We start from the raw sequence: 27,460 nt of genomic DNA, 5'->3' as shown, positions 1-27,460 counted from the left end.
CTGGCCGGGTAAGTGCAGCCATGTAATTGTATAGCTGTCTCTGCAAGCCAGGGTGTTTCTCTAGATCAGGGATGGCAAGTAGGTGGCACTGGTGCCGTCTCTCCAGCCTTCTGCCCCTATGACAGCTGTTAGTAATTGATCACGACACTCTTTCCCATGAGTTCAGACGTGGGTCAGAATCCTCTCCACCAAAGCACTGCAGGCAGCCAGGGCCAGCCACTTGGGGTTGACATTTGAGATGCATCACTTCTGGCATCTCTGATTGAAGTTGTCAGAAGAGGTTGTTTGCTCCAGACCCCACAGCTGGTGAGTGAAGAGCCAGGATTTGGATTCAGGGCTGTCTGTGCGCCTCCGAAGCCTGTGCTGTCTTGTTCACTCCTCTAGACCCGCACCGGAGCTGCCACTTAGTCTTCCTGACCTTTAAGTTCCTCACCTGTGGAACAGGGACAGTGGCCACCTAGAGGAGTAACGGGGTAATCCATGAAGTAGCTGGTGGGGTGACTACACATAGTAGGTGCTCAATTAAGTGGTTATGAAAATAATGACAGTTGTGATGATGATGATGATGATGATGATGAAGAGGAAGAATGTAGTTCTTGTCCTTGAGAAACAGTACTTTTCCTTAGGGAACTGGGAGCCACCAGCACTTTTGAGTCCTTTGCCTGGTCCCATGTAACCTTGGGCCCAGGCCTTTGGAGCCAGGGACCTCATAGGAGAGGCTAGAAATTGCTAAGGAAGCCCAAGCCCAGACCTAGGCCTCTGGGACATCTGGGCCTTATTCCTTCTCTCTTCTGTGTTGGGGAACAAGTCAGCTGGGCTTCCAGAATGCTCTTTCTGGGAACCCTCTTCTCCTCTCCTTTGATTCTCCAGCCCATGTCCCTTTCCTTCTGACAGGCCACATGGCCTCCCCTCACCGTGGAGACTAATACAGTTCCTTTGACCAGGATCCGGATCCCTTTGAGGTTCTCTCTCAAAAAAGTGAAGCCGTGTCAGCTAGTAGTTAAGAACACAGTTCCTGGAGCCAGTCTGCCTGGGCTTTGTGGCTGTGTAACTTCTCTTTGCCTTAGTTTCCTCATTTGCAGAACAGAAATATCAGAGAACCTGCCTCATGTGCTTGCAATGGGACTGATTGAAGCGATGTGACTTTGTCACTTAGAGCAGAGGCACGTAGCGTGTGCAGAAGTGTTCGCTGTTATTCCTCCAGAGAACAGCAACGCTGAGAGGGAAGTTTGGAAGGAAGCAGTCCACCAATTTTTCTGCCGTTATTACACTTTCTTCCCAGGACTCCTTGATTTGCAGCCCTACCAGGTCCCCATGGCTGAGTTGCCTCTGCATGGCCAATGCATAAAAACTGAAATTGCCTTTTGTGTGATTGGCCACCTGAGCCCTGTGGATTAGACCCAAAACTGCCTGCGAAGCTTGGATGACAGTGGGGGTGTTGGAGAAAGGCTGAGACAAAGGTCTTGCAATCAACTCAGATGGACCACGGAGGGGCCTTCGGGGAGGGCGTGTCTTTCTGTATCGCGCCCCCATGCCCTGGAGTGAGGCTGCCGTGAGCCAATCCGGGCTCGCAGTCCACGTGGTCCCTGGGTGACCGGAAGACCCTGCAAGGCCAGTGCCCTCACAAAGGATTTGGGGGTTGGACTGAGTGGAGACCTGGGCAGTTCGAGGCTATGGAGAGTCCTGAGGTTGGCCTGAGAATGTATTGTATGATCTGTTTGTCCCCATCAGAAGTTTCCTTCCTAATCCCTTTTGCCTGTGGCTCATGTTAAAACGAATCTATATTCCTAGACGGACACTGACCTTGTGCCCTGATGGAGCACTTGGCATTCATTCGTCTTCTTGGGGCTGTTTCCCACGCTGCTCTGGCCCTAGGCATGCCACCTGCCTCTGAAGGCCTGACCAGCCGCCGTCCCCTAACGCAGCCCCTGGCTCCACGACGTCCTGCTCCACGTGGGTCCTGCTTTTCCTGATGGACTGTGGCGGGTGTGGGGCGCAGAGGCCTGGGCCTGGCCCTGGGGTTTAGTAACCATCGACATGACCTGGTGCAGTTCAGTCATCTGTGAACCTCAGTTTCTTGACTGATAGGACTTAGTCCCCCTGTAGGGTTGCTTTGGGGATTATGGGAGGAGGCAGGTGGGCAAGGGCTTCAGACGTACCAGGCACATACAGGTGTTATACAGGGTCTGGCACATGTAACACCCCTTTTTTATTACAAAATCATAAGCATATAATTCTGTAACATAACAGTATCACACTCAAGCATACCATATGACAGTTTAGGTGGAATGTTCAAATGAAAACTGTAAGTAATTATACCCATAATATTACCCTACCAGCCACACTTGAGCAGGTGTTGGTCTGCTGGACCCTGTGTGCTGGTGTGCAGCGGCTGCTGGTGGCTGTGATCCTGGGCCATGAGCTGCGTGCTCGTGGGGGGTTTCACTGATCATCTTGCTCTTCTGTTCCAGTGCCACAGACACTTCCTCACTGAGACCAGCTCAGGGCGGGGGGCCCTCCAGACTCTGCCCCCACCCTCATGTATGTGTGGGATTTACCTGACACCCAAGCTCAGGGTATTTGGTGCGTTAGGGGACAGTGGGTGGGGGGCATCTGTGTTCACTCCTGAAGGGATGGTGAGCCCCAGTAGGTGCTGCCTGTGCATCCCCCTCCTGTTGGCTTTTTCCCTTGGGCCCTTGGCCAACTCTCTCCCGAGTGTGGAGATAGAGTTTCAGGCCTTGGGGTGTCTCTTTATTTCCTGGTGCTGCTGTTAACAAATGACTACAAACTTGGTCTCCTGAGACAACAGAGGTTTATTCTCTTGCAGTGCTGGAGGCTGAAAGTCCAAAACCATGGCCAGGGCCCCGCTCCCTCCTTAGGCGCTGGAGGGGGGGACCCTTGCTTGCACCTCCCAGCATTTGGTGGCTCCAGCACTTCTTCAGCTTGGAGGCTGCGTGCTCTGCCTCTGCCTTCACATGGCCGACCCTTCTCCCTGGCTGTCTCTGCTCTCTGGGTCTCATATAACTGTTTAAGGCTCACCTGGGTCCACCTGGATTTCATCTCAAGATTCTTAATTATATCTGCAAGGACCCTTTTTCCAAATCAGGTTACATTTGAAGGTTCCTGGACATGGACATATTTTGGGAGGGGGCGGGGGGACACCATTTAACCCAGGATAGGAGTGGGCTGCCCCCTCTCAGGAGCTCCTGGTGGGAGCCTGGTGAGGCCCAGAAGCTGTGCCAGCACCTTCTTCTCACCCTTGTGTAGTTGGATGTCACTCAAGGGAGACTGAGGGTGTGTGTGTGTGTGATGGGCTAGGGTGCCACAGGGGAGGGCTAGGAGGGTTTGGCCCTGCGTGTCCCCAGCTCATGTCCTAAGGGGACAGGGCGTGTTCTTCCCGCCCTTGCTGGCACAGGGTCTGGTACAGAAGGGGCCCACAGTTGATGCTGCATAAACACTTAGTGGTTGGTGTTTAATAAATACTTCTAACAGGTGACTGGTGAATCCTCATTGATGGACACAACCTTGAGAATGTAGCATTGAAGAAAAAGCCCAGCATTTTCTGAGAGAAATTAAAAAAAATGATTTTATTTTATTTACTTTTGGAGAGATGGGAAAGGAGGGAGGAAGAGAGGGAGGGAAACATTGATGTGTGAGAGAAATGGCAATGATTGCTGCATGCCCCACACTGGGGACCTGGCCTGTGACCCAGGCATGTGCCCTGACTGGGCATCGAACTGCTGACCCTTTGGTTCGCAGGCTAGTGCTCAATCCACTGAGCCACAACAGCCAGGGCTCCTTAGATAATGTTTGTAGACTGTTTTTGCAGATAAACAGCAACCCCTCACCTGATTTTTAAAGTAATATATTGCTTATTATAAAAATTTAGGTAATTGTAAAGTACAGAGAAAGTAAACAAAAAACCCCAATAATAATTCTACCCCCAGACCCATTCATCCTTACGGTTTGCTAAGCATCCAGATGGGTTGGCATCATACACAGACAGAGGCGTCGAGAGGCGTCGATCCGCGGGGTCACACTGTTTGTGTGCCTTGGTAATAAAAGTAAATTCCACTTCACTTGCATTTGACCAGTGAAAAAAACTGTTGGTGGCTCAGAAGGAATTGCTGAAGTTTAGATAAATGTTTTCTTTCTGTAAGAGACAGTAATTCCTATGAGAGTCCTCTGAAGATGAGGTGAAAGATTAAACGACAACTTTGAAGGTGGAGACATAATTTTTTTGTTGTTTTTACTAAAAGTTGTTTCAACTTTATCCATAGTGGCTGGCTCTCTGATTTGAAATATGAGGCCCAGGTGGTTTTGGAGGGGGTAGTGCGTGGGTAAACAGTGTTCGGCTGCTGCTTTAGGGGCACACTGCCACACCCTCACCAGGAGGCTGGGCATCAAATGTTCCAGAATGTTCCAGAATGTTCCAGGGCCTGGGCTCAGTTGAGAGGAAATCAAGCTGGGCTGTGTTGGGGGAGGGAATTGGTTTTGTTAGCAAATAACACGGGCTGAGCTGCTTTGATTTGGCAGCAGGACCGAGAAGTATCTGAAATGTCAGATGTGAGCGTGATGGCTGGTTGGCTGTCAGTGGGAAGCCAGAAGTGAGGGGTGGGTAAGGCCAGGAGAGGGAAGAAGGGAAAGAACAGGAGGGAGCGGGGAAGAAGGAAGGAGAAGGGATGAGAGAGGCGAGGTGGAGGAGCTGGGTGTGCTTCATCGAGGATCACTAGCTGGTGGCCTGGGCTCAGTTTGTCCCCAGATACACCCTATTTGGCCAACGTGATATTAAAAAATTCATTTCAGTACTATGGGTGTGTTCTCTCCAACTCCTACTTTGCCTCAGATCCTTCCTGACTCCTGGAGGTATCTGGGTTCAGGATCTTTGCCTGGCGCCTTGCTGCTGTTTCTAGAGCTCTCCTGTCCCAGGGGCTGGCTGTGGTGGGTGGCCCCAGCTCACAGGAGACCAGAATTGCATCTCGCCCCAGAGAGGCGGTGGGGGTCAGGATGATGCTGAGCCTCCGACTAGATCCTTTCATGGCTCCCTGGCCTCACCCTTCCGTGGATGTCCAGATGGGGTTCAGAACAACATTTGAGTGTCCCTTTGGGGTGCTTATTCCGTGGGGTGCTTATTCCTGGGCTGTGGGAGACAGGAGGCAGGGTCTGTGGTTATTTATTTTCCTCTCCTCATGCTCGGTGACCCTTCATTGAACCAGGGAGCTGTGATCTCTTCTCTTGGAGAGTAGGATGGCTCCCCTGAGAGTGAGTGACCCATGGCAGTGCATGGTCTCCATGGAGGCTCCAGCGGTCCCTGCGTGGGCGTGGAGCAGGGCTTGCCTGGGTAAGTGCAGAAAGGCGGGAAATCCATGCAGGGTGCTCTTCCTGTCACTTCCCCAACAGGGGATGGATCTTGGGGTCTGAGTGCCCCCTAAAGTTAGTCCCTCTCACACCAGAATAGTGAAGCAGGAAGCAGGTCCGGAACCATGGTCAGATTCCAGGAGCAGGAAGATGGGTCTTCAACGTCTGGGAGGGTCCAGTAAGTGTCAGGGCTGGGCCTTGTCCCCTGGAGAGCAGGGCCGAGCTGGGGATCCAGAGCCTGGGGGCCTGGAAGCCGAGGTTGGAACGAGGAAGCCAGGCCTCGCAGGGCATAAGTCCAGCCTGAGTTGTCATGGACAGGCAGTGTCCTGGGTCCTGTTTGCACAATGTGGTCCTTTCCTACCCGGGTGAGCTGCCTTTTTCCTTGCTGCATGAATCCTGGGCCCAGTGCAGGCCAGAGATCCCTGAAGATTAGTACAGAGCTTTGAGACAGTTATCCAAAGGTCAAAGTGCAGTGCACCCCAGGCTACGAGTATGCGCCGGGACGTTTCAGCTCTGGGAATGGGAAAGGTTGCCCAGTCAGAGGCATGAAGCTAGAGTGTCGAGTTCCCTTCTCTCCTCCCACAAAGTCTTGTTGGCCTCGTACCTGTCGGGAGGTCTGTCTCATTTCTTCTGTCTGCTGAAACAGATGACCGCAGACTCAGTGGTGTAAGACAATAGACTTATCTTACAGTTCCGGAGGTCAGAAATCTGAAGTGGGTCTCATAGGGAGAATCCATTTCCAGGCGTTTTCCAGCTTCTGGGGGCTGCCTTCATGCCTTGGCTCGTAGCCTCATTTCTCTGATTCAAAGGCAGTAACCGCTGAGCCAGCCCCTCACACTGCCATCTCTCTGGCTCTCACTCTTCTGCTTCCCATTATAGGACTCTTGTGATTACAGGGGCCCACCTGGGTAATCCAGGCTCCTCCTCTCATCTCAGGATCAACTGATTAGCAGCCTTAAAGCTCCTTTGCTGCCATAAAACCTTACACATTCACAGGCTGTGAGGAGTAGGACGAGAGCCTTGGGGAGGGGAGCATTCTTCAGCCTATGAGGAGGTCAGGCCACCTTCATGGTTCAGTGGGAGGGGTTGGGCTTTGTTAGACCTGGGTTCCTCATCTGTGAAATGGGGGTTTTTTAAACCCACTTCCTGTGGAAACCCACGGTAGGCCTTTCTTCTGTGGGGTCCCGTGGTTCTGTTGCTGATTCTCTGTCAGCCTTATTTTATTTCCTTGTGAGCCTGTGACCGATTATCGGATTCCAAAGGTCCTCCCTGGACCATGGCGTTTAAAGGGTAGGCATGCTGCATATTACTGAGCTTTTCCACGGAGAAGAGAAGGCCACACAAGACCCACACTAGACCCGTCTAGAGCTGAGATTTGGCCTTGGTTTTGTCACCATTGGTTAGCAGCTTGCTGGTCCCCCATCCAGGTGGAAAGATAACCCCTCATTGGGGGAAAAATAGGGACATACACGAGCTCTGCCCAGCCCTGATTTGAAGTTTTCTGATCTCTTCTTGAAAGGATTTGCCTACTGACTTTCTCCAGTCATACATTGTCGTCTTCCCGTCTAATCTGAATCTCTTGGGGCAATTTGAGCCTCCTGGCTCTCAGTTTGGCTGGCAGGGAAACAGCAGAGCTGCCTACCAGTTCGATAGTGACACTGAATCCCACTGATCTGCTCCCGTCCCATTCTAACTGTGCCACCACTTCTGTCCTCAGGACCACCTTCTGCTTCTTCCCAGCAGAGTGCAATTGTCTGTCGCGTGGGTCCAGGGTCACTGCGGGGTGAGGATGGGAAGGCCCGTGGGAGGCGAGGGAGGTACCTCATTATGCTGAGATAACCCTCCCCAGGTGACCTGCCTGGCACAGAAAGTCCCCCTCCTGGCCCCTTAGGTCAGATAGCGTTGCCTGGCTGCGAGGCAGCCGGTGAGGCTCTGGCAGGGAAAGTAAACAGGCACACATGTTTACAATTCAATATTACTGGGTAGGCAAACACTAGCAGGGCCTGCCAGTCCACCGGTAATCTGCAATTCTCCTCGCTCCATGAGAGTGGGGGGCCCTGCACCGAGACCCAGATGGCCTCTTCTGGGAATTAGCTATCAGCTGTTGTGAGGGACAGGGGGAGGGGGTGAGTTACCGCTTTAGCCTCCATGGGGACTGTCACCATGGTCCCCTGGGCAAGACTCCTGAGATACCCTGAGACTGGCCTGCACCCCTCAGCTGGTGGAGCTTTGAGGGTACTGGGCTGGTACAGCTCACCCCGGTTTTGCCCTGGCTGCAAAGAGACCTGTGCTGGGGAAGGTGTGTGCTGAAAGGGGCACCCAGCACGGGGGATGAGGGGAGGCTGGAATTGGCAATCTGCTGGCCAGCCAGGTGTCCTGTGAGGGACTGCATCTGACCAGAGGAAAGGATGCCTTTCCCAGTTGGTCTACTGGAGAGGTGCCCATTTCAGATTCATAGAAAGGCACTTTGTAGGCTAGCCTTGGTTCTGCTAAAGGGACACTCATGAAGTTGGGTGAGTCCCAAAGTCCCCGTGTGGATGCTGAGTATCATCCCTAGGCAGCCTCATTGGGTGCTGAGGTGGAGCTGGGGTCCTGGCAGCTGTGTGGGGTGGGAGAACGGGACAGTGCCCTCTTAGCTGGAGGCGCACAAATGGCTGCCTGGGCGTCTCCCGGCACTTGGTAGGGGAGGCGATGGCGTGGTGTCCCAGTAAGACCACTCCTGGCAGGGATCATTTGACAGTAACGGCTGGTCCAGAGCCACTAAGGGTGACTCTTTTTCCTGCATGTGCTTCGTGCTCAGGCTTATTCTCCTCCCTTGATCCTGCAGCCTCCCTCCTTCTTTCCAAAGCTCCTCCCTCAAAGGCCCAGCTGGGGTGCCACCTGCCCCTTGAAGCCTTCTCTAAACTCCTCCAGCAGGAGTTTGTGTTGCTTATTCTCCTGTGCCAGTGCACCTTCCACATTGAAGTGCCAGTGAAATCCTTTTATTCACTTTGCAAATGTGCACTGAAAGCCTGCCATGGATTACAGACCACCTTAGGGCCCGGGGATACAGAAGACTGGATTCCTGTCCTATGGAGCTTACCCGCCCTGTGGAGGGAGGTGGGCTGTAGATATAAGAAAGTCATGAACAGCAGCAGCTTCTGATCTTTGCACAGCCATGCCGTTTGGGTGCTCATCTTTTCAAGGGTGCTATCTGAGAACATCAGGGTCTGTGGGAGGGAGAAAAGGCTTTCCTGGGGGGCTCCAGGAAGGCCTGTAGAGGAGGTGATTTTTAGGCTGAGCCCTGAAGAATGGGAGGATTGGCTGTGTGGAGAACTGGGGGTGTGTCTGGATGCCAGAAATGACAAGTGCACTGGTGCCGAGGAAGAGGCTACACTTTTGAGGAACAGAAAGGAGGCCTGTGTGGCTGGTGTCACGTGAACGAGGGGAGGTGGCAGAGGGGCCGAGCACGCCAGGCCTGTGGGCCTTGGGCGGGGTTTAGATCTTCATCAGCGCAGTGATGTGGTTTCAGTCTCGCTGTCCTGTGGAGAATGGATCAGCAAAAATGGAAGGAGGGAGGCCAGATTGGAGGCCATTGCTCTAGTGTGGACAAAGAGTAGAGGGGACTTGGACCGGAGAGGTCGGCAGTAGAGATGGACAGAAGTGGATGGATCCAAGTTACACTGAAGAAGCTGAGACAGCAGATGCGCTGATGGGTTGGGCATAAGTGAGGGAAAGGGAGCAATCTGGGTGTCTAGTCATCGTAGATGAGGTTGAGCAGTGGATGGGTTTCAGTTCCATTTTTTCTGAGATGGAGAAGCCCTCAAATGTTTGGGGAGGAAGATCAGAGCTCTTATTTTAGACACACTGAATTTGAGTAACTCATGAGACAGTGGAGTAGAAAAATCAGATACACATCTGGAGATGCTGATGTGCAGGTCCAAGGAGAGGCCAAGGGTGGGGATATTCTTGTGGGGCTATCAGCATAGCAATGGTATGAAGTCTGGGGGAAGGATGGATGGCATGGGGGGACAGCCGAGATGGAGCTGAGAGGAGGCCCTCCAGAGGAGGCGGAGCCTGGGGGGAGGGCTGAAGGAGACCCAGGAGACCCAGGAGCCCAGAGGAGGGAATGCTGCAAGGAGGAGGGAGTGGTGCTGAGAGAGGAGGTGAAGGGCAGAAGTCCTTCTTGGATTTGGTGACTTGGAGGTCATTGGTGACTTTGACAAGAGCATTTCAGGGGAGCTGTGGGGCTAGATCGGCTGGTGGAGGCAGGAGGACTGGCACTCAGGAATTCCACAGCACTGACCCGAGTGGCCAAGTGTAGGAAGACTGACACCCAGCCACTGCAGCTGGGGGTGGCGTCTCCCGTGTGCGAGGCGAAGCTGCCCTCCTGGTGGCCAGGACCCCATGACTGCCCTGCCTCGCAAGGGCAGTGGGCTCCTTTCACAATCTGGGTGCCCTGTTTCCCAGGGCAGGACAGCTGGTTCCAGGTGAAGGGTGGTTACCAGGGTGAGAGCCCAGCTGTGCCTCACAGGTTCAGCCCAAATCAGGATGCACCTTCCTTCCCCAGGAGACATGTCCTGCCTTTTAGGCCTGGAAGAGCAGGGCTTGGATTTCACTCCCTGGTGGCCTTTTCAGACTGCTCACTCCCAGGGCTCCCATTTACCCTTCCCTTTGGACAGACGTGTGGCCAAAGGAACTCCCAGTTTAGTGAGAATGGGGCTGTGCCCTGGGTCAGGGCATCTTACCTCACCTGCTCAGCGGGGCCTGGAATTGTGTCTGGGACAGTAAGAAGTCAGAGCTCTCTTCAGATAGAACTGCTTTGCAGTCACCTGTCTTGGCTCCACTTATCCACATTGCAGCCAGTGTCTTGGAGCCCCAGCTGTGGGTCTGCACCTTTCTTGTGGCTCACCAGGCCCCCTTGTGGCTGATACAGTCAACACCAGACGGTCGGCTGGCAGGGGCAGGAACTAGGGAACTGGTGACCAGCCGACCGCTGCTGGCTAAGTCAGGTTGCCAGGAGCTGGGGCCCCACTGCTGTGTCCACTGCTAACCTCACCACTCAGGTGCCCCTGGAGACCTCCTTAGTTCTCCTGCAGCTGGGTCACACATTCCCAGCACGATAGGTTCCTCTGTGGTTCTGGTCCCGCCCAGGGTCAGTGTGAGGCCTGGGAGGCGGCACCAGCCCTCTGAGCCAGGTGCCAGCACTGCTTCCAACATACCCACTGGATGCATGGATCTATGGTGGAAAAGGAAGAGAATTGTGAGAAGGAGGCTGAGGTCTCTAACTTCGTCTCCCTTCCCTCTATGTGCCTCCTTTGCCTCTTTTGAAGAGGGGACCACTGGGCAGGCAAATTGCAAGCAGCCACAGGCCACTACTATTTAGAGCAGGAGGGTGTGCACAGCTGGGCCTTGGGGGCCCATCAGTCTCCTGGAAGCTTGGGCGTGTGTGTTTGCCTGGGTGAGTGTTTGTTGTGTGTGTGGGTGAATGTGAATGTTTGGGGAGCTCCCCTGTACCACCCGTGTGTTTGGTTGTTAGTGTAGGGGTGGGTGCTGCGGGCCTCTGCTTTTCTGTGAATGCGTTTGCAGCCGGAGGCTCCCCTTAGCCTGAACAGCTGGGCCGGGGATAGGCGGCCTGAGGGCCCTACCCCAAACCTTGTCAGGGCCTGCATTTGCCCCAGCACCCCATTCATCAGCCCCAGCTGGCAAAGGGGGCGGGGCAATCATGTTATTTGACATAAGGTTTGTGGGGAAGAGAGCTGTTCGTCGTCAGCGTCCCCACGTGGTGGCACATGTATAATTAGGCTGTTGGAGCGTGGGGACTGACTGATAGAGTCACAGGAGACCAAAGCATTTATTTAGGTAACCGTTAGCTGGAAGATGGGGACGGCAGAGAACGTGCGATGTGTAGACAGCCCCTTCCTGCAGGTCAGCCCGAAACGGAAGGCCCTGCGGCCTTCCTCCTGCCGTCTCCCTGGGGAGGAGAAGGTCGGGGTTATTCAGGGGCCGCCAGAGCCGGGTAGGCTGGCGTCCATCAGGGCTGCAGGGAGCACAGGCCCCAAGGTGACCAGTTCCCTGGGACTTTCTTGCCCCTTTCCTCAGCCAAGCCCAGCCCCGCGGCACAAAACCTGCATTGATCGATTGATTGATTCTGTTCTCAGTCCAGTACACCTGACGAGGATCTGCTATGTGGCTAGCAAGGGACCGGCTGCAGCAAAGTCCCAGTCATCTGTTGTCCTGGGTACAGGAGGCGTTACCAGGAAGAGCCCAGATAACAAAAATTCTGGCCTAGATCATCTCCACGCCTTGCTTTTGTCACTCACTCACTGTGCTGGTGTGGACATGGAGGGGGGAAGCTTTGTTTCCCTCTTCACCTCAGAGCAGAGGCTGTGCTGCTGGAGGCAGGAGGGGGTGGGGGCCGGAGCAGCCAAGTGCTGGGCAGTCAGCAGCTGCGGCTGGTCACAGGGCACCCAGTGGTCTGTCTGGGGTGACAGCTCAGCCCCAGTGGAGGGGAATGCAGAGCAGCCACCTGCATACCCTATGTTGAGTGCGAAAACAGAGGCACGGAGGTAGGAGAGGCTCATCGAGAAGGTGTTTTGGTGGTATGCGGCGTATACCTTGGTGTATGGTGCCTCCTACTTTAGAAGTAATGTGAGGTTGCATCCTTCCACTCACTGAGTTGTCCCTGAAGAGCCGTGGAGGGCACTGGGGAGTGAGAACAGTGTGGGCCTTTATTTTGGACATTGGTGAACTGAGCTGTGGTCACAGCCAAGTGACTGGCAGCATGAGGACATCCTCTCGAGTGGGAGCTGGGCCTGTCCTTGCTTCCCTGAGATGATGCTAGATGCTGCCTGGGGCCGGGACACCCCCACGGGCAGGGGAAGATGGCGGCAGCAAGGGCGGGTGGCGCGGGCACAGATTCCACCACTGCCCTGTGATGGGTTCTCTTGAGGGAGCATCTTCAGCCTCTCTTCTCCTACCCGGGCTCGAGTCAAAGCCAGGGGAGGGGAGGAGGCCGATTGGTACCAGGCTCCACAGTGCCTGCTCCTGCTTCTAACACTGACCTGGTGGAGGGCGCGGTGGAGAGGCGGTGGCAGGGTTCAGAAGGCTTCTGCTACCCTATGTTGCAAGCCCCAGCTGCAAGCCCAGAGTCCCGGCTGCTGGGGCCTGGCTGCAGTCTCCCCTCTCAGGCAGCCAGCAGGAAGGTAGGCAGGGTGGGGGGAGGAGAGAAGGGAGAGGGGAGGGCTTGTTCCGGGGAGGTTAACTTGGACTGCGCCCTGGTTTGTGCGGGAACCTTGTCTGGGGAATGAAGACCACCCAGGTGACTGAAGGAAGGCACCATGCCTCTGACGCTCAGCCAGACCCCCACGTGCCAGCACCACTGAGGAGAGGGACAGCTACAGAGCACGTAACTGCATTTCAGAGATGAGGAGGCTCAGAGGGAAGCAGAATTTCCTGGAAGTTAACACTACCATTTGCTTCTGTGCCTCAACAGACACATGTGGGGGGTCTGGGCCTCTTGCCTGGGCCACGAGCACGAGCACTGGTGAGACTAAAGCCAAACCGGCCCCCTGTGCGCTCTCCTGCCTCTGGGCCTCTGTCTAGGCTGTTGCTCTCCTGAGTGCCTGAGCCTCCAGTTCCCCCCGTCGCAGGCCTATAGGCTTGTTTCAATAACCTGATGAGATTCACAGAGCTGTTTTATAGTCCCCCCACATTGTGAGCTTCAGACCTGAAGCTGAACCCAACTTTGGTGGGGAGACTGGGAGTTTCAGGCCTCAAAGGGGATCAGAACCAGAAGCTCTGCCAACTGGCACCCCAGAGCCTGGCTCGGAGAGCCTCCACGGTGTAGACACCACAATTCCTTAACCAGTACTGGGCTGGGGACAAGTGTCACACCCTTGTTCTAAAGAAGGGACAACAGGGAAGCAGGAACCCCAGTTGTTCCCTAGAAAGTGGGGCTGGATTGCCACCCCCACAGGGTCTCCTGGCCTCACCCAGGACCACTCATGGTGTCCATTGTTCAATGTCACCTTCATCCTGTTTGCTTCAGGTTGGTCCAGCACTCTACACTTTATAAAAAATACTTTCTTGAGTTCTTGTGGTTCTCACAGACAACCTGGAAGAGAAGAATTATTTTCCCACTTTATAGATGAGAAAATTGAGTCTTAGATAAATGCAGTCTTCCCCTGAGCCAGCGGGTAAGACACAAACTAGAGGCTTGTGATGTCAAGTTCAACATTCTTTCCACTACCCCAGGAAATAATTACTGAGTGCAAATAATTACAGAGTGCCTACTCCTAGTTTTCCTGGCTTGTAATACACTTTCTCCCTTCTCTTTTCACATGTCTGAAGCCAGGTTGCATTACCCTAGTAATTGCTTGCCATAGTTTGTAATTGGTGGTGTTTTTGCTCTGTTAGTGGTATCTCACATAGTGTGGATCTCACAATGGACGTCCTTTAAGATTGGATGAAGTTCGGTGCGTGAATAACTAACTCGGGTGTGTGTGGACGTAGCTTCTGCCTGCCGGGAGTTTTCAGTCTAGAGGACAGGTCAGACAGCCCTGGCCACTGACCCAACACAGGCTGTGTTGTGTACACAAACCGAGTCAAGTGCTGTGGGGACTCCGGCGGAGGGCTTTCAGAAGGACACTGGGGGGGTGGGTGGGATTTGGGCCCTGAGCATCCTGCTTCGTGTGTGCCAGCCGCCGATCTGATCGGAAGGGCAGACCGAGCTCCCATCAGTGTGCCGGTTTAAAACATGGATGCTGGAAGTGGACTGTTGGCATCTCTGATGCCGTGTATTGACCTCGTTCTTTCGCTCCCAGCCTCGGCTCCCAGAGCTGCAGAGTGGGGAGGGCAGCGGAGACTGCCTCGCAGGTGGTCGTGAGGAGCAGATGAGGGAGCGCGTGCAGCCAAGCACTGAGCCAAGGGCCTGGCCCCTGTAGGGAGAGCCCAGTCAGCGCCAGTCACCCCCACCGCCACGCTCCACACGTCCGACAGAGTGGGCGGGCCTTTGTCCTCAACCACACCTGTCATCTCATTTCATGGTCAGTAGCACCTGGGAAGGTGGGGAATTGTCATCGTAACTTTACAGGCGCCTTCACAGGGGCCGGTGGCGGGGCTGGGGTTGCAGCCTGTCTGTCTGACGCTGTGTCCGTCAGGTGGTCTTTTTACTGGGGTGCAGCTGCTGCAGAAAAACTACAGGCGAGGAAGGAAACCCTGCTGATGCTGGGCACTCACTTCAGGCAGCGAATCTTATACTCCAGTTATTGCCATTGGGTGGTCTTCATATTGGGTTTCTGGTGGAGGAGGAGGAGAGGTCTCATTCTGAAGCACAAAGGCTGATTTGTCTGAGGGGAAATCTGCTCAGGCCTTAGCCTCGCCGCGCCATCCCCGCCGCCGGTGGGAAGCGGGCAGGTCGTTTGTCTCCCTGGGCCTTGCTCCTCCTTCTGTGCTTGGCTGTCCACGGGCCCACGCTCCCCCGCCCGTGGGCCTCGGTGCCCACCCCGAGGGTGCCAGTCTGTGGCCCTGCTACCACTGCTGCCCGTGCCCCTGCCAGGGCCCGTGGGCCTCCTGCCTGAGTGTCCTTCCTGCCCTCTGAGTCTCACACAGGCGAATGCTGTCTTCTCCCCACCCTTTCCCCGTACCCTCCATTCTCTTTAACTCGTCCTCTTTTTCACCTAGAACACTTGGTTCCGCTGTTAACGGGCTGGGTGACCTTAAGCAGGCCACTTCTGTGAGCGTCCTTCCCCTCCTCCTCCCCGGCGGATCCTCATCAGAGTCCAGTGGGAAGTGCTGGGAAGGCCTCCTGGGCCCAGACATTGGCTCCACTGGACCACCCTGTCCTTCCAGCAGGGCTGGATTGTCTTGTGCCCTCTGTGGCCTGATCTGCAGAATGGAGAGAATAACCCTCTTCTGGAAAGTCTTCCTTTGAGGCGTAGCAGTTGCCTGACTCCTCTGTGTGTCCCCGTGGGTGCTGGCCTACTCCCATGATGGCTCCTCCTTATTGGGTTGTAATTATTTAGTTCCCTAATTGTCTTAGTCACTAGATGCCAGTCAGTTCTTTTGCTCAGTTATTCATTCAGCAAGTACTTATGGAGTTCCTATGTGCCAGGAGCTGAGGTGGCAGATAAGTGGGTGAAAAGACAAATGAGAAAGGACAACGTAAAGAGACACATGATTTGATAGGGCATGTATTGGAGGCTATGGGAGTGCCACCTGGGAGGAGGGGTGGAGGCCAGGAAGGCTTCCCAGAGGAGGTGATCTCCAAGCTAAGGCCTACAGGAGTCAACCAAATAAAGGGGAGTGGGTAGCAGGAGAGGGCCTGAGACTGGTCTTTATTGGGTCACCAACCCCAAGCCAGTGCCTGGCCCAGAGCGAGTCAGAAAGTTAGTTTCCTGTCTCTTTCCCTCCTCACTGCCTCTGAGTGCATCCTGCACAGAGGCAGGTGCTTGGACCACAAGGCTTCCTGGGCTCTGGGGCGCTGTGGCCAAGTGTGTTGCAGAAGTCCTCTGGATGTCCCGGGGAGCAGGCTGCGGGAGTGGGCATGGCAGGGAGCAGAGGGGGCTCTGCCAAGTGACTCACTGGCTCGGAGCAGGCATGCAGGTGAGCCAGAGCAGGTGTGGGAGGAGTCAGGGAGGGTGCTGAGGACGCAGGAGCCTTATCTTGAGAGAAGGGCTCATTCAGGACATGCCGTCCCCTTGACTGACCACCTACCCTTGACTGCGTCCCTTCTCCCAATGTGGGCTTTCTTCTCAGAATGTGAAGGGTTGGCAGGGACCCTGACAGGCTTCTCAGTAGCCACCCTAGCTCACGGCCCCTCCAAGTGCGTAAGATGGCCCAGCTCACATCCTAGAGCTCTGCCCCTTCCTTCCTCAACTCCTCTGATCTCCAGGGACACTTTGAGCCCCCAAGGGTGGGCCCATGCCAAGGCCTTCTCTGACTCAGTTGAGGTGTGCCCCCCCTGCCCCACCGTGGATGGGGACATTTCCTGGACTCTGTTTTCCCGAGGATGCCTTCAGGGTTTCTGGAACTTGAGCAGGAGCAGGACGGGGCTGTGTGGAGAGGGGAGTGGGCTGTGTGGGTGGCAGGCTGGGCCAGAGGAGGAACAGCAGAGGCAAGATGGGCTTCCTGGGTGGCCCGGCACTTGTCGCATCATTGGGGGCCAGGGTGGGAAGTGCCAGCACAGAGCCAGGGCTGGGAGTGGGCAGTGACAGTCACCATGGTTGCCGTTGACTGAGGGCATTTGCGTCTCGCCCTCTACTGGACACACCGTATAACCACACCCCACTCTCCCGCTACCTTGCAACATGGGTCAGGTCTCCCATTTTTCAGGGGTGAAAACTAAGGCTCAGAGGCTGTGTCGCCAACCTGCACAGCTGGTTACTGTGGGTTACAGCTGGGAAGCAGCAGAGCCATCAGTTAAAACTGTGTTTGCTGCGTGTGAAGCTGGGGCTGTTTCTGCCACACCACGCTGCCTTTTTTTTTTTTGAGAGAGAGATTTAAAAATTCATTTGCTTTTCCTTCCAAGTCCGGCATATTGCTCTTGTACCAAAGCTGGAATAGGACTGAGAGCGTGCGACGCGTTCATTAGTGGTGGAAAGAGCTCCTGAGACCCAGGTCTGCGCCCAGGGCCGGGCCCCTCACTCTCCACACTCCACTCCACGTGTCTCCAGTGCCTGCGGCCCCGAGCCAGAGGTGCCCTTTGAGCTTCCCCAGGCCATTCACTTTGTTGATTTTTAATGTTTCTTGTGGGATGGCCACAGGGCAAGAGGACTGCTCTCTTTTATAAAGCACGTTAAACAAAATTAAACCAAAGTAATGCACACAGTGATTAGAAAATAAACCCAGGCTGTCTGTGAAAGAAACAGCTCACTGTAGCTCTGTCCCCGGTCTCCCTCCCCACACTTCACCTGCGAAGGAGCCACTTCGTACTCGTGGCTGTTTCTCTGAACCTTTGAGTGGGATGTTAGGGTCTGTAAGGCTCACGTGAATGCCTTTAAAGATGCGGGCCCTGGCTTGCTTTCTTTCAGTGATTTGTTTTCACTTTCCTTACACATAGGGTGTCCCGTTCACAGATGGGAAACGGAGGCCCCCGAGCAGGCGGGGCCTGCCGTGAGTCCCACAGCGCGCAGGACACTGGGTCTTCTCCAGGCCTTGCCCTGTCACTGCTGTCCTGTGGCCCAGGCCTGCCTCCGTCCACATCACAGGCCAGTGGTGTCAGGAACTCATTCAAGAGAAGGACGAAGGGCAGGAATGATTTCTGCACCCTGGCTTTCCTCTGCTCCCAAAGGTGTCTCCTCTCACCACCTGCTGGCACGGTGCCTCTTCCCATGGAGGAACCTTTTGCCTCATAACATACAATGTGTGGTGACTCCACCAGCCCTGGGCTCCCCAGAAAAACAGCACTGGCCGAGGAGGGGTCAAAGGTCAGGGCTTGTCAATGTGGCATAACAGCTCCGGGCAGACACCCAAATCCTACAGTTCCTTGTTTGATCTGAAGGAAGTTGTTCAACGTCAGCAGCGGCAGCAGCTGGGGTGGCAGCAGCCACACCTACAGCGGTGCTCAGGCAGGCAGCAGGGCCCCCCGGCTCCCCGGGGACATGCGCTGGTGGAGGATGATGGATTTCTTAAAGAACTTTTTGGTGAGTGTCTTGGGTTGTGGAGGAGTACCTGTCTGAGGGTGAGGGGTGCATGGGGTGGAGCCAGAGCCCCTCCTGCGCCCCTAGCAGGGAGGCCCTGGTGGCCGTTGGCCTGCCATGGGGCATGGAAGCTGCCCGTCACTCAGGGAAGGAGGAGCAGACAGCAGGTACAGGGAGCCTGCGTGTGGAGGGGCCGAGAGAGGCCGTGGCACAGAGTCTGGGACCAGGGCCTTTCCTCCCTGGCCTAGAGGCTTGAGTTGGGGGTCCTGGCATGGGACTGGGCCAGGTTCACCTCTGTGCTCCTCTGACAAGGCTTCCTGGTACTGTGCCAGGGCCTGAGGGGACCCGACGCCAGGTGCAGGCTGTGCCACAGGTGGGGGTGCCAGGGCGAGAGCGGAAGGGACTCTGTGGCTGGGCTTCCTGCCGTCTGGCTGCAGGCACTGGGAGGTGGTCAGGCCGCCCTGTGGCGCTGGCCCCTCTCCCCTTTGTGCCAGGGATGCGTCGTGCCTGGGATGGCCCTGGCAGGGGACCCTGTGTCCTGTCTCAGCGCCTCCGAGCTGTGTGGTTAGTGTGACACTTGGAGGTGGCGTGTGTGGCATTCCTGCCTGGCCCGGAGTGTCAATGTCCCTTTTTGCTGAGCAAGGTTGTGCCAGGAGGCTCTGTGGTCCCTTGTTTCAGCTCCTCCGGCCCCTTTGTGCCCCTCCCGGGGACCATGGGGCCCAGGCTGCCTGGGCTCGTCCCCATTCGTGGACCCACCTGCTGCAGCCGGCGGTGGGCTGTGTCCTTCCCTTTCTTCCCTGCTGTGGCTGTGTTGTCCCCATTCTCTAGGGGAGCTTGGAATGACAGGCGAGGGGTGAGTGTGGCATGATGTGACACTTGTTTGCAGGGTGGGCCAAGGAGTCCCCCAGTCTCAGGCTGTGTCACCACTGGCTCAAGGCCAGGGGAGAACCTGGTGTCCCTGTTACCAAACAGAAGTGGCCTGAGCCCTCTGGACCTTGGCAGGGGTGTGGAGTGGCACGCTGAGGGGTTTTAAACTGGGGACCAATGTCACTTGATTTATCTTTCGTAAAGACCACGTGGCTGTTGTGTGGGTAGATTAGGGAGGTGCTAGTGTGGAGGCCGGGACCCAGAGCTGGGGCTGCCCCATGGTCCCCGTGAGGGACAGTGGGAGATGGTGGGGGCAGGGGAGCTGCTGAGAAGGGCTCAGACTTAGGACAGATGTAGACTTGCAGGTGGGTTGGATGTGGGGAATCAGGGATGAAGATATCAGTGACGACCCCTGGGGTTTTGTCCTGAGTGTCAGGGTAGGGGGAGGATGGGGAGATGGGCTGGGGTGGAGGAAGGTGTTTGAGAGAAAAAGTTAGGGACCATTCTCTTGGGTGTCATTAAATCTGAGACGCCTATCAGAGATGCATGTGAGGTGTGGAGTTGGCACACTCAGACTTGGACTTGAATCTGGCTTCTGCCTTTACTGTGTTCACTTTGGGCAAGTTGCTCTCTACTCCCCCTCCCTGGGCTCTTGGGCGGCTTGGGTATGGGGAGACATTTGTGAAGTGCCCGATTCAGTGCCCAGAGCCTGGCACACCATGGCACCCAACAGAGGACACCTTGGGGCTTCTTCCTAAAGCTTTGCCTCTGTCATTCCATTTTCTAGCTCATTCAATGGCTCCCTGTTGAAAAGAGTTGAGCTTGGAACTTGTGTCTTTCAGGCTGATTTGGCTCAGAAGTATTTCATTGGGTCCACATAGAGATCTCTATAAAAACTTGCATTGGTTACTGATGTGTAAGAACTGGGAGAGTTCACACTCAAATTTGGATTTCTGGCTAATCCGGAGAAGGTGGAAACTGTTTCTGCTTGCAGCCTGGCCTCAGAGAAGCAGCGGCTGCCCTTTGGAAGGGGCGTGTGCTCTTCCGTTTACTGTTGTTTCGCCTCCCACTCTTTTCTGTTGTGGTGGTGAAATTTACAGAACATAAAATTAGTCACTTTAAAGTGAGCAATCCAGGTCCATCTAGTGCATCTACAATTTGCACAGCCGTCACCTCTATCTAGTTCAAAAATATTTTTATTCCCTTTCAGTAAAGCCCCATTAAGCAGTTCCTCTTCATTCTCCTCCTTCCAGCTGCTGGCAACCAGTAATCTGCCTTCCCTGTCTGTGGATTTACCCATTCAGGATATTTTATAGAAATGGAATCATACTGTACGGGGTTGGGGAGAGTACTATATTTTGCTGGGCATAATGCAAACTTTTTGTTTTTGCCCAAATTTTTGAGGGAAAAATAAGAATGCTCATTATACATTGGTGATACTAATTCTGTATCTGTATAAATGTTTTTAATTCTTTTTTATGCTTATGCGTTAAAAGTGTAACTCTAGAAAGCAATAACAAGAGCAGTATACAAAATAACAACCTGGAATATGATACTTGGTTTAGTTTATAAGTATAAATAAAAAATTGAATTAAAAAACTTAAATGAAAGATTTTTTTTCTTCAAAGTTCAGACCAAAAACATGGGTGCTCATTATACATGGCAAAATATAGGAGGTTTATAATTGTGAGTATGCAAAGCACAGAGTTCATTTCTGTATTATTATGTATTAATTATTGTATTATTTTTTGTATGAGTAACTGTAAACCTACTTTTGCCCCACCCTGTTTATAACCTTTCACTTCAGCATGATTTTTAAAAAGATTTTATTTATTTATTTTCAGACAGGGGAAGGGAGGGAGAAAGAGAGGGAGAGAAACATCAATGTGTGGTTGCCTCTCAGCGTCCCCTGCTGGGGACCTGGCCCATAACCCAGGCATATACCCTCAATGGGAATCGAACCCGTGACCCTTTGATTTGCAGGCTGGCGCTCATCCACCGAACCACACCAGCCAGGGCCAGCGTGATGTTTCTGAGCCCCATTCACATTTAGCACACATCAGGACTCCATCCTTTTTTAATGACTGAACGACATTCCATTTTGTGCCTGTGCCACAGTTTATCCATCTACCTGTTGATGGACTTCCGCTATGTTTCTACCTTTTGGCCACTGTGCACAGTGCTGCTTCTCAGTGTACACATGGACAGCATTTTTGTGCAGGTGTTTGTTGGAGCACCAGTTTTTGGTTCTTTTGGGGTATTTACCTGGGAGTGGAATGTGGCAACTCTGTGTTAAATGTACTGAGGAACTGAGTTGTTTTCCCCGGCAGCCATAGCGTTTTATGCTCCCACCAGCAGCACACGGGGTTCCAGTTTTTCCGCATTCACAGCAACACCTGTTGTAGCACAAAAGTTTTAATTTTTGATGAAGCCCAGTTTAGTTATTATTTTTGTTTCCTATGCTGTCATATTTAGGAATCCATTGCCAAATCTAAAGTCATGAAGTTTTACCCCTATGTTGTCTTCTAAGAGTTTTATACTTTTAGCTCTTAGTGTTAGGTTACTGCTTCATTTTAAGGGACTTTCTGCATATGGTGAGAAGTGTGGGGACCAGCTTCATTCTTCTGCATGCAGATACCCAGTTTTTCCAGCACCCTTTGTAGTTAGGAGGTTTTTGATCATTGTAGTAATATTTTTATTTGTTATTCCTTCATTCTTTTATGTTACATGCCTGGTACCTGTAGTAATTTGCATTTTAAAATCCTGTCTGAGAGAATGAAATGTAAGTCTGCCTAATTTTTAAGATGTCTCATAAAAACCCAGTCATCCTTCCGTTCTTCCTCATGCTGCTCTGTCTCTGCTCTGGCCTGATCGGTTCCTTCCACACACACCACCTGCACACTAAACACAATTCCGTAGGTCAGTGGTCCTCAAAGTGTGGTCCCTGGACCAGGAGTATCAGCACCACCAGAACCTGTGTTTTAACAAGCCCTGCAGGTGGTCCTGTTGCATTACCATTGCCACAGGTAACAGAGAGCCTTGCAGGCTCCTGGCCCAACTTGATGTCACTGGAGCAGAGCCGCTGGCTGCAGAGGAGCTGTGCTCAGTGTGAGCTGGTGGGAGGGGAGACCGAGGGAGGGGAAAGGGGAGCATGAAGGTAGGATGGGAGAGAAGGGGAGAGAGTCTTGGTTGGAACAGGCCTGTGTCTGAACATAGCTCATCATTGGAGCACCCACTGGGGATAGTGTTGGCTGTCCAGGCTGAGGGGGACAGTCTGTTCCCAGGGGACAGACACTGTGTACCAGCAGGGACACAGGCACTCAGCCCTGGCTCCCAGGCCTGGGGCTCAGCCTCCACTGCCTGCTTCATCCCTGTCTTGCTGGGCAGAGTATTTAGTCATTCATTAAGCAAATGTTTCTTGAGCATCTACTATATGCCACATGGTTCTAGGCCCAGGGATGCAGCAGTGAGCAAAATAAAGAGCTCTGCCCCTGAGGACCTTGTGTTGTGGTAAATAGCTCCGATCTCTTCCAAGAGCCTGGGCATCTGGACCGGTGGCCAGCTGCCCCCTCTTGGAGCTGTCCCGAGGATGCAGCTCCGCGTCAGCCCTGGAGCCAGGGAGTGCGGTGTGCGCTGGGTTAGACAGCCGTGGGACAGAGCGGATGTGGCTCCCAGTGGGGAATGTGTTGTGTGTCTCGCTTCCCCAACTTTCCAAAACTCTCTTGACAAAACTCTCCAGCAATCCTTTTTTCCACAATGCCATCCTTCTCTGCGGGGATGAGAAACTTGCTCTGACCCCTGTTTGTCCCCCGCCCCCCCAACTGTGCTGTGCAGCCCACACCTCCATCCTGTTCTCCTGGGGCTGTGTGGAGTGGGAAGCACCTTGTCTTCCACCCTGGTCAGTTTTAGTGTTTCTCGTTGCCGCTGACGTGCCTCTGCCTCTCCCTCGCGTGTGTCCTGGATTCAGGGGGCCAGGGACAGAAGGCCCTGGCTGCTGTGTGCGGGTGTGTCCTGTGTTGGGTGCTGTGCCGGGCTCTGCAGACCGGCTCACGGTATCGCATCGGCACCGATAGCCCTGCTCCAGGCGCGGTCGTTCAGACAGCATCATCCTGTGCTGTGGGCGGTGGGTGTGTGGCACCCCTGGGCAGGGGTGCCACACACCCACATGAACATAAACATACCCTCGCCTCCAGGAGGGGAGGGGAGGAGCCCAGAGCTAGGGCAGGTTCCCCGGCAGGAACCCCTTGGACAGTGGCTGGATAGCAGTTGGGTGTCACTTCAATTAGGGTCAGAGAGGAGGAGAGGGGAGTGAGGAGTGAGCTGGTGGGGGCCTCCTGGGCTGGGTGCAGCAGGAGGAAGGAACAGGTGGCCCGTCTGCAGGGCATGTCCGTGGGGAGAGCTGCTGTGGACCAGAGGAAGGCAGGCCTGCAGCTCCTGCCACGGGAAGAGCATAGGGCGGTGAGAGGGGTGGCGGTGGCCTCCTCTACTGTAATGTGGCATTGCTGCCACTTCTTCACTGTCTGGGCAGGGGGCCAGCGCCAGCGAGAGCAAGGAGGGGCATTGGGAGGAGCTCTTAAGATGAGCCTTGCAGTTCCTGCTCACTTCTGCTCCCTTGGACCTCCTTCAGCATTCTCCCCGAGCCAACACTTGCTTTGCCCTTCCCGGGAAGGCCGGGCGGTTTCTGTGTTGGGAGGTGGGGAGGGTAGGGGTTGAATCCCAACCGAACCCTGGGGCCCAGCCTGCAGTTTCCCTGGCTGAGCGCTCTAGCGCCCTGTGTGACTGTTTCACAGCCTGCTTGACTGGCTGTTGGAGCAACGCCCGTGGGGCAATGCTGGCCGTGGTGCTGGTTTGCGTGGCAACAGCTGCTGCTAATAATAAATTAGACAGCTGAGTGGAGGCCGCTATTGATGAGGAGGGTGGATTACCTTTCTCTGTGACAATCTAGTACCTGGCTTCTTCATGGAGGGGGATCCCCTTCCTAAGGGTGCCCCAGGCAGGGCTTCACGGTGTCCTAAAGGGCCTGTAGGACAAACACCAGTGAGTCAGTGAGCATTTACCGAGTGCCTGCTGTGTGCCCTTGGCTGAGGGCAGCAATTTCAGGGGGTGTGGACCAGGGTGGGTCCGAGCGGCTGGAGCTGCTCTTCCAGGCTGCCCTGAGTCACCCTGCTGCTAGGTGGAGAAGGAGACTTGCTCTTTGCCAAGGCTGGAACTGTCCCCTTGGAAAGTTCAGCCAGTCACCGGGGAGCGGAGCCAGCCCCACTGAGGCCCGGCTGCCACCGGCCGGGGCTGCTCCTGGCCGCCGTCCCCGCAGGACTTGGCCACGTAGCGTGTCCGTCACTCAGGGCCAGGCCGCATCGAGGCTCTTTCCCTTTCATCTTGCCCCTGTGCCAGCCCCGAGGCCATGGGGCGGCTTCCTTCGGGACACGTGATTGGCTGCCTCCCCTGTGCGCCCTGACAGGGGGTCGAACCTGAAGCCTTTCTGGTACTTGGGACAACGCTCTAACCAACCGAGCCACCCAGCCAGGGCTGAGTTGTAAGAATTTTTTATATGTTCTAGATACAAGTCCCTTATCAGATATATGGTTTGCAAATATTTTCTCCTATTCTGTGGGTTGTCTTTTCACTTTCTTAATAGTGGTTATTGAAGTACAAATGTTAATAATTTTGGCCAAGCCTAATTTATTTATTTTTTCTATCGCTTGTGTTTTGGGTATCATATCTAAGAGTCCATGGCCAAATGCAAGGTCACAAAGATCTACTCCTATGTTTTCTTCTAAGAGGTTTTATAATTTTACCTCTTAACATATTCACTTTTTGTATGTGATGTATGTGACTATCCAGTTTTCGCAGCACAATTTATTGAAAAGACCCCTTTGAACAGTCTTGTCACCCTTGTTGAAAATTGATTGTCACACATATATGGATTTATTTCTGGACTCTAACTACTATTCCATTGATCTGTATGTCTGTTCTTATGTATCACACTACCTTGATTAATTTTGCCTTGTAGTACGCTTCGGAATTGGCAAGTGTGAGCACTCCACGTTTGTTCTTCCTGTTCAAGAATGGTTGGGTATTCTGGGCCCCGGGAGTTTCAATATCAATGTTAGGATGAGCTTTTCTCTTTCCGGGAAGGGCCTGACTGGGGTCGTGCCAGAGGCTGTGCTGACTCTGTAGGTCTGGTGGAGAACGCACCACCTTAATCTGCTGACTCTCTAATTGTGGTCATGGCGTTTATTCCATTTATTTAGAACCTGGTTAATTAATTTCTGTCATCCATGTTCTGTACTTTGCAGAGTACAAGTTTTACACTTCTTTTGTTAAATTTACACCCATGTGTTTATTCTCTTTGATGCTATTACAATTGTAATTGGATTGTTCACTAACGGTGTATAAGAATGCAGTTGATTATTGCATCACACAACCTTGCCCAACTCATTGATATTGATCCTAAATGGTTTTTTTAGTGAATTCCTTAGGATTTTTCTATATACAAGACCATGTCATTTGTAAATAGAAATAGTTTTGTAACCAAAAGCAGGTCCCGACTGCCCGTTGCTATGAAAGCTGATACTTGGGAGGCAGGTGTTGATGGAAAGTGGTTTATTTTCAGGTGCTGACCACCTGGAAGATGCGGGAGTCACATCTCAAAACCCACCTCCACCTCTCAGTGGAGGCAGAGGCTTTTATAAAGAGGAAGAGGGGAACAGCACAAAGATGAAGGGAGGGGGTTGAAAAGTTCTCTATGTGCTCACTAGCCCAGTCCATTCCGATAAGGCAGGCGATGATGGCCTGCTATGCGTCATCCTGGCTTAGTCATCCCAGCTTCACGTCACCCTGGCTTCACGTCACTGTGGCTCTACGTCACCCTGACTGCACGGTTGAAGGTCAGCAAAGCTCCCAGGGTTGGGATGCCTGAAGGTCGGAATCTGTATCTTTTCAAGTTAGTTCCTAGGATTCCTACACAAACATGCTGATTATCTACAAGGTACATATTAGTCAGAGTCTGCATGGACAGAAACAATGTCAAAAGAGAGGTGGGTGGGTTACAGTTCCCTGTTACGATTTTCCACTGTTATAGTTTCACCTTTTCCTTTCCAATTTGGGATGCTTTTCATATAGTTTTCTTGCCTGACTGCTCTGCTCAGAACATCAAGTGCAATGTTAAATAAAAGTGGAGTGAGTGGATATCCTTGTCTGGTTCCTTACTATATGGACATAGTATTCAGTCTTTCATTATTAAGTAAGATGTTAGCTGTGCAGTTTTTGTAGGTGTACTTTATCATGTTGTGAAACTTCCCTTTTATTCCTAGTTTGTTGAGTGTTATTTTTTTTTTAATCAAAGAAGGGTTTTGGATTTTGTCAAATGCTTTCTCTCTGTCTGTTGAAATGATAATGTGATTTTTATTTTTATTCTATTCTGTGGTATATTACATTCATTGACTTTTGTTTGTTAAACCAACCTTGCATTACTGGGATAAATCCCAGCTGGTCATGATGTATAATTGTTTTTTATATGTTGCTGGATTCCATTTGCTAGTATTTTGTTGAGAAGTTTTGCATCTATATTCACAAGCTATCTAGGTCTGTAGGTTTCTTTTCTTGTGATGGATTTGGTGTCCAAGTAAACTGGCATCATAGAATAAGTTGGGAGGCATTTTCTCTTCTACTTTGGGGAAAGTTTGTGAGGAATTAGTATTAACTCTTTAAATGGTAGAATTCACAACTGAAACCATCGGGACTGGGCTTCTCTTTGTGGGTCACTTTTTTAAAAAAATAATTCTGATTCCTTTTTTTATATTTACAAACTCACTTTATTTTTAAAGATTTATTTATTTATTTTTACAGAGGGAAGGGAGGGAGAAAGAGATAGAGAGAGAAACATCAATGTGTGGTTGCTGGGGACCATGGCCGGCAACCCAGGCATGTACCCTGACTGGGAATCGAACCTGCAACACTTTGGTTCGCAGCCCGCGCTCAATCCACTGAGCTATGCCAGCCAGGTGTGGGTCACTTTTTTGATTACTCACTCAGTCTCTCTCTTTTTACTCACTCAGTCTCTCTCTTTTTTTATTGTACATCTTTTTAGATTTTCTATTTCTCCCTGAGTCAGTTTGGTAGTTTTGTGTATTGCTGAGAATTGTCCAATTCAGTTAAATTACCTAATTTATTGACACATAGTGGCTCATGGTATTTGTATTTTATTCTAACCAGTTTCCTGCAGATTGACATTTAAATTGTTTCTATTTTTTGCTGTTACAGACAATGCTGCAGAGAACATGTTATTGTACCTATCTTTGCGTACATGTGTAACTGTGTTTATAGCATAGATTCCCAGAAGTGGAATTGCTGAGGCAGAGGTCTGTGTATTTAAAATGTTGATGTTTCTGCCCCTTATCCTCTTTCCACTCATCTTTCTGTCCTTACTGATTTATGTAGACTCTTTATGCCTAGGAAGCTTGGTCACTTGGAGACTGGAGTTGGTAGGCATGGCCAGAGCCTGTGGGAAGGACATGTTTGGGAGCTGGGTGTTCCGTGACTGATTCTGGTCAAGGACGCTTCATGTGGGTGCCCCTCGCTTGTCAGTCCTGTACATGTGGGGGTTCCGACCCTGG

At 52.8% G+C, this 27,460-nt stretch overlaps 1 protein-coding gene across 12 annotated transcripts in view; it reads left to right on the top strand.

The window, feature by feature from the left end:
- RAP1GAP2 (RAP1 GTPase activating protein 2) overlaps positions 1-27,460 on the top strand; it is a 194,578-nt gene that overhangs the window by 103,211 nt on the left and 63,907 nt on the right. Inside the window, exon 1 of one of the 12 annotated variants that reach the window (XM_045835759.1) lies at positions 17,868-17,981. The exons of 9 other annotated variants lie outside the window; for them this stretch is intronic. In XM_045835759.1, the coding sequence (XP_045691715.1) occupies positions 17,940-17,981 (42 nt within the window). In that variant the 5' untranslated portion in view covers positions 17,868-17,939. Of the gene's footprint in view, positions 1-17,867; positions 17,982-27,460 lie in introns of those variants that run through there. 2 more of the 12 variants (XM_045835761.1, XM_045835762.1) reach the window with 2 other exon arrangements.

The sequence above is a fragment of the Phyllostomus hastatus genome, unplaced genomic scaffold (genome assembly GCF_019186645.2).
Source record: "Phyllostomus hastatus isolate PE091 unplaced genomic scaffold, TTU_PhHast_1.1 phas_contig_210, whole genome shotgun sequence".
In the NCBI taxonomy this organism is placed as follows: Eukaryota; Metazoa; Chordata; class Mammalia; order Chiroptera; family Phyllostomidae; genus Phyllostomus; species Phyllostomus hastatus.
Note: the sequence above shows the minus strand (reverse complement) of the source record. Positions and strands in the feature narration are given on the sequence as shown.